This window comes from Manis javanica, chromosome 3 (genome assembly GCF_040802235.1).
Source record: "Manis javanica isolate MJ-LG chromosome 3, MJ_LKY, whole genome shotgun sequence".
Lineage (NCBI taxonomy): Eukaryota > Metazoa > Chordata > Mammalia > Pholidota > Manidae > Manis > Manis javanica.
In genome coordinates, this window is record NC_133158.1 from 212,610,098 (window position 1) to 212,616,097 (window position 6,000).

Genomic DNA, 6,000 nt, shown 5'->3' on the forward strand with positions numbered 1-6,000 from the left:
CATGGGGGTGGAAGCAGGTCATCCTGCTGCCCCCCTATCAAGAGGTGTGGAAGGTCCATATTTTAAAAAGCAACACCATGCTGGTTTCCCTCGCCCAGTGCCAGGAGCTGTGTGGTTAAGCAGGAAGGAATCAAGTGTCTTTCCTGCAAAATGAACTATAACCCCTGGAAGCCTAAATGCACACTACCAGCAGGGATCAGCTCATGGGAAGCATTGTTTGTCCAAGTCCCTTTGCCTGTGCCTTCCCTGGGACCTTGTAGCCCCAATCCTGCAAGGTTCCTTAGCTCAGCTCAAGTTCCTCTCCCATCTCTGGTCTGGGCCTGCAGCAGAACCCCTGCTCTATCCTGGTCACAAGAGCTGTGCTCCAGCAGTAGGCTCAACCCTAAAAATAAGTGTTTTCATTTCTTTAGAAGGCGGAAGAAAAATACGAACTTTTAAGCCAAAGAAAATGTTTTATCATTGCATATGTTAATATATTTGTTTTAATGCTAACAGTATAAAATGGAATTTTTAATATTTTTTATGGAGGAAGGGGCTCACTAAGCCACTGACCAACTAATTCGGCCTTGAGCACAGTAGCCAGGAGACTGGGCTGTGTAGAGGCTCTTTGAAGCCAGCTCGCAGCTGCTTTGAACTGGCGTCTAGGCAGGAGGGACCCTCTCTGTGAGCCTGTGAGGGCAGAAAGGTGGGGGTCAGCCCTCCACGTTCTCACAGGGGGCCAGCCCAGAGCTCCAACAGAAAGGAGCAAAGCTCTATTCTGGGCCTGCGGGATTGGGGCAGGCTGGGCCAACCGGGGGTGACCACACACTGGCCCTTCTCACAGTGCAGTGCCCACCGCACACACAAAGGGCTTTGAAAGGTTTCTACAGATTAAAGCGAATAAAAACCAGTTCCGGGGGCAAAGAGGTGAGGAGTAGGGCGGAGATGACAAGGGCTCAGCTCCAGACGTGGGAAACAGAAGACGGCGGGACACCGACTCCGGTTTTTCGGACGCGCCCTTGCATCCTCTCTCTGGGCTCCGGCAGTCGGGCCTGTCCGTGAGCGCAGCCGGCTGCCACTGCTGGGACTGCGGGGCAGCACTGGGCAAGCTGCCCAGCTCCAGGACAGACCCTCCTTGGCCGCCCTAAGCATCGGAATCAAATTGTCTACAATCTTAACTACTGAGAAATAGACTGACGAATCCAGTCTATTTACACAGATTTTCCTGATGTTGGCTTAATGGTTAAACTGGGGCGCGTTCACACCAGGTCTCTCTTCACGATATTCGTTAATAATGGTTAGGTCCTCCCACTGTGATCGTGCCAGTGGTAAAGTTCGGGGAATGGTGGCTTTTCCCGCTTCGGAATTCCCAGCAAACGGCCTCAGTGTTTCCCTCCCGGCCTGTCCGTGCGCGCGGGTCCCCGTCGCTGGGCTACAACGGACCTGGCAGCTGCCCGGCCCCGCCTGTCCCCTGGGGCCCTGTCCTGGCGAGTGGCCCTCCCGGGTCATCCGGTGCGCCTCGAGGTTTCACTTTGGACCCCACCAAGGTGTCCCTGCCCTGAATGCCGGCCACCGCGCGCCCACCCACGCTGGCACAGATGCCCAAGCCAGCAGGCACCGCGAGCGCCCGCGCACCGCGCGCACCCCGGCCCCCGCCTGGCCGCCAGCCGCCAGCCCCGTCCCCGTCCCCTCTGTCCGTCCCCCCGGCCGGCTGACCCCGGGGCGTGCCCGCCCGCCCGCCTGCTTACTCACCCAGCATCTTGCTGAGCTCGGCGTTGTGCAGGTCCGGGTTCTGCACCGCCAGACGTTTCCTCTCGTCCTTGGCCCACACCATGAAGGCGTTCATGGGCCGCCGGATACGGCTCTCCGAGCCCTTGTCCCCCGGCGGGCGGGGGGCGGCCGGCGGGGACAGCCCATCCGACAGCTCGGCGTCCAGGGCCGGGCCCTCGAGCCCCTCGGGCCACGGGTAAGAGCCCAGCAGCGAGGCCATGGCCGCACGGGGGTCGCCTCGCTTCGCCTCGCCGGGCCGGCGCTGACCTGGCCCTCGCTCGGGTCGGGGCGCCCAACTTGGCCGTCGGCCGCGGCTCGGCCCCTTATTTATCAGCTTCGGGCTGCGCGTCCTCCAATGACTCGGGCAGGCGGCGCGGCCCCTCCCTCCGTCGCCGCGGGCCCCCTCCCGCCGTCCGGGCCGCGCGGCCCGCGCCGTCCTGCCGGAAGGAGGAGAGGGAGGGAGGGCCGCCCCCCGCGCCCGCCCCCGGCCCGCCGCTCCGCCCCCGGCGCCCTCCGGGCATCCGCGCCCGGCCGTCTCGCGTCCCGCCAGCTCCGGGCGCAGGTGCCGCGCAGCAGGGGCGCCGGACGCCGGTCCCTGGCCCCGACCGGCCTCGCCTCCCCGGGCCGCCCTCCAGCAACTTCTCGCGCGCTTGGAAGCCCGGCAGGTTTCGCAGGAAATGGACTGTGAATCCCTCCGGAGAAACCTGTGACCCGTGCTCAAGGGAACACACCCAGTGCTTCTCTAAAACGACCCGCGCTTCGGGAGCCTCGCCGGTGGCCACCCGCGGCCATAGAGTCCGGCAGGGGCGGGGCCGGATCCCGCGTCAGGGCCCCCGCAGCGCAGCCCGAGCCCCCCTGGCGTCCCCGCAGCTTCCCGGATCTCGGGAGCGCCTGTCCGCGTTCTCGGCGCCGCTTTATAACTCTGCCGTCTGAGTTCTCTCTTCTTGCACCCTTCCCCCTCCCCCCAGGCTCGGGTGTCCGTCGGGCGTCCGGCTGCCTCACCTCTCGCTCTTCTCCCATCTTCCCTCGCCCTTTTCGTTGTGTTTTCTCTTTTCTACTCCGACCATCAGTCCTGCCCCTGGGAACGGAGTCCCTCCGTCCCTGCCCTCCCCGTCCCCCAGGGCACGATCTGGGGTTCCCTGAGTCCCCCTTTATCCTGACACCCCAGGGCGGATGGGGCTGCGTGTTCTCTGCCTGTGTTCAACCCGGAGGGCTGCGGGATTGCGGCGCGTGGCCCTCCCTCGTGGACGCAAAACCCCTGCGGCGGACCTCAGCTCACGCACACTCTGCTTCGAGTGATTAGCGTTTTTCCCTTGACCCTTCAGCGTCCACACATAGTAGGTGCTCAGGAACTGCCGCATGTGTGAATGAATAAAATGAATGAGTAAATAAGACGTAGACATACCCTACTCTATATAAAACATGGCAGTCATACGGCTTGACTAGATCCTGGAATTCAGTCCACAGATATTTACTGAGCGCCACCCGCGTGCAGGGCTCTGCAGAGGTGACCCTGAAAGGGGGTAGTATTGTCGTGGGAGGATGGTAGAGGGGGGCAGGCAGGACCCGTCCTCAGTGTTCGGGTTGCTTGATGCGTGGCTGAGCAAGTCAGGCGTCTCTCTAGGCCTCCTTTCCTAATCCTAAAATGAGGATGATGATAAGGCTGATCTCACAGGGCTGTTGTGAAGATTCGGTGAGATGATAAACGTGATAGCTCAAACTCTGTACACGATGGATGTTAATATAACTCTAAGACATTAAGCCTGTAAATTCTAAGCCCGGATTTCATTGTCCCAGCGCGCAATGACTGAGTTCACAAAGGCCTTGTGTGCAACCTGCACTCCCAGGAGGGCCCTACCCCTAAGGGCCGACAAGCGGGTAGAGAAATGCAACTTCTCTGTCAAGTCCCAATTTTAACCCCTAGAGCCAAGATAATTTTCATGGGAGAACAAGCTTTATGCATAGATTTAGTTTTCCTGTCCCTTCCAGGCAGGTGCGAGCAGCAGCACCCTAGGCCCATACGTTCCTCTCCCAGCCCTTGTGGGGCAGGGCGCTGGCTGGCGAGTGGGTGGCCCGGCCCACAGCCAGGAGAGCACCCGGGAACCCGAGTGCAGCGGCGGGGCTGGCTGGCGCCGGGAACGGAGCGGGGAGCAGGCCTGGGGCGGGGAGCTGCCGGGAGAATGCGTTGGTGGTCCAGACGGACTTCCCTGCCCTGGGAACCTCGGCCATTTCCCGTCTTGGTCCTTTCTGCCAGAGATACCTCAAGAAAAATCCCCAAGGCAGAATGCTCTGGGTACCTCGGGGAGCTAGGGCAGCTCGCGGCCGGTGGGCATTGGGCAGGAGTGGGAGGGAGAAGGGATCACCGAGGGGGGACTTGTCGGCAACCGCTGTCCCCTGGAAAACACGTCTCTTTCAACACTTCCTAACTTCACTGCCGCTGCAGGGCGCGGGCGGCAGGTGCTCGGCAGGGTTAAGCAGTCTTTAAAGGACAGCGCCCCTTGCCGTCTGCGGACGCCCCCACTCCCGCCCGCATCTCTGGCGCCCCCTCCCCACCCCGTCCCCGACCCCAGCCCCGCGCGCTCCTGAGCCGAGCGCGCACGCAGTGGGGCGGCGCCCAGACCCCAGGTTGTAAAGATACGCTGACCCCCAATAGCACAGAGCGGTCAAGTTGGATTCCAGACACCGGTGGCAAAAATGGAGAAAATAGGGAAGCGGGGGCAGCCAGAATATGTGTTATTTCCAATCATTTAGTTTCTTGCATTTCGTTCGGAGAGAGCGGGCGAACCTGGATTGTCCAGGACCTGGGCGTTGACGGCCGCACCACAAGCACGAGCGCCGCCCTGAGCAGTAAGCTATCTGCACCGAGGAACCGGGGCGCGTGCGCTCGCTGCCTTCCTTAATTTCTTCCTTAATTTGCAACCGTGCATTGATTCACAGGGGCAACTTGATCCAAGCGTGCCCTGGTGCGGGCAGCGCTAAGGAATGCGGGGTCCCTGTGACCCTGCCGTCCCTCTCCTCACTGTGGCATTCAGGCTCTCGGAGCTCCGCTTAGAGCCCAAGCACCCGCGAAGCCGGGGGCTCAGACGGCTGGGCAAGGGGGCCAGGGCTGGCGCTCCCCGAGGCACTCGCGACGCCTGCTCGGGCCAGGGCGGGGTCCAGGTCTGCGGCCAGTGGTTGGGGCGGAGACTCATCCACATGGTCGGCGCTCCGTGCAACCGAACCAAGCAGACGCAGGTTTGCCATCCCGGGTCCCAGATGGGATGGCGTGGGGGTTCCCAGAGACACTGGAGGGCAGAGTTGGGGAAGCGGTCTGCCGGGGGTGAGTCAGGGCACAGTGGACCCCGGGGGGTGGGGCACCACGCAGCAGACCTGTCCGCACACAGGTGGGAGCGCCCCACTCCCCCGGTGTGTACTGAGTTAACTGCGCTCTCCGCCGTCCTAAATGACTTTGCTCTTTCCATTTGCCTTTTGCCCTTTCCTCCGTCCCTCCCCTCCCCTCGGTCCTTCCCTCCCTCCTCTCCCATCCCTCTCCTCCGTCCCATCCGCCTTTAGCTCTGCAGTTCGCTGCACGTCCGTTTCCGCAACACAGGCCTTGAGTCCAAACACCCCCCCGCCCCCCCACGGCCCAGCCTAAGCAGGCGCAGCTGGCCAGCGGGGAGATGTGAGTTCATTCGCCTGGTCTCAGCCTCAGTTAACCCGCCTGTAAAATGTGAGTAATACAGGATTACTGATTTATTATTTGCGAGAGCGCCTACTATACTTAATATTAAAAAAATTATAAAAGGATGAAAGTGTAAATAAAATTAATACGGTTGGGCTCCAAAACTTTCCCTCCAGGACCTTTCCTTACTCTCTTTCGAAATGACGAATTTTGACCACTCGAGGAGGAGGAGGGGAGTCTGCACCATTCCCTGCCAGCGCAAGGCAGCCCCGGCCCCCGCAGCTGCACTGGGCCGCCGAGCCACAGATCCAGGCCCCTCTCTGCTGTGGACTGTGCATGTGTTTGCTGGGGCCGTTTGACGCTCACACCAGCCTGTGGGTAGAAATCACCATTGCCACCTTATGTGCACACACTGATTTATCTACATTCATCACCTCTCCACACAAACCTTCTCGGAAGTGGGCAGTCTGAGCTGTAGAATTAAACCATTATCCCAGGTGAGGCTGCAGCGGCACCTGGCAGAGCAGATGCCCGCACACACATCTCTTGCCCTCCTGCCTTTGCTCCTGGTTCTGGGCTGCCCTGGGCCA

The 6,000-nt window shown here is 61.1% G+C and overlaps 1 protein-coding gene across 3 annotated transcripts in view; it reads right to left on the reverse strand.

Moving 5' to 3' along the window:
• Window positions 1-2,118, reverse strand: part of SOX7 (SRY-box transcription factor 7) — a 30,793-nt gene extending 28,675 nt beyond the window's left edge. For all 3 annotated transcript variants that reach the window (XR_012129669.1, XR_012129668.1, XM_036998964.2), the window contains exon 1: window positions 1,732-2,118. Coding sequence is in view for 1 of the 3 variants with exons in the window: in XM_036998964.2 (XP_036854859.1) it covers window positions 1,732-1,969 (238 nt within the window). In the remaining 2 variants the exon portion in view is untranslated. The remainder of the gene's footprint in view (window positions 1-1,731) is intronic.
• Between the last annotated feature and the right edge of the window lie 3,882 nt (window positions 2,119-6,000).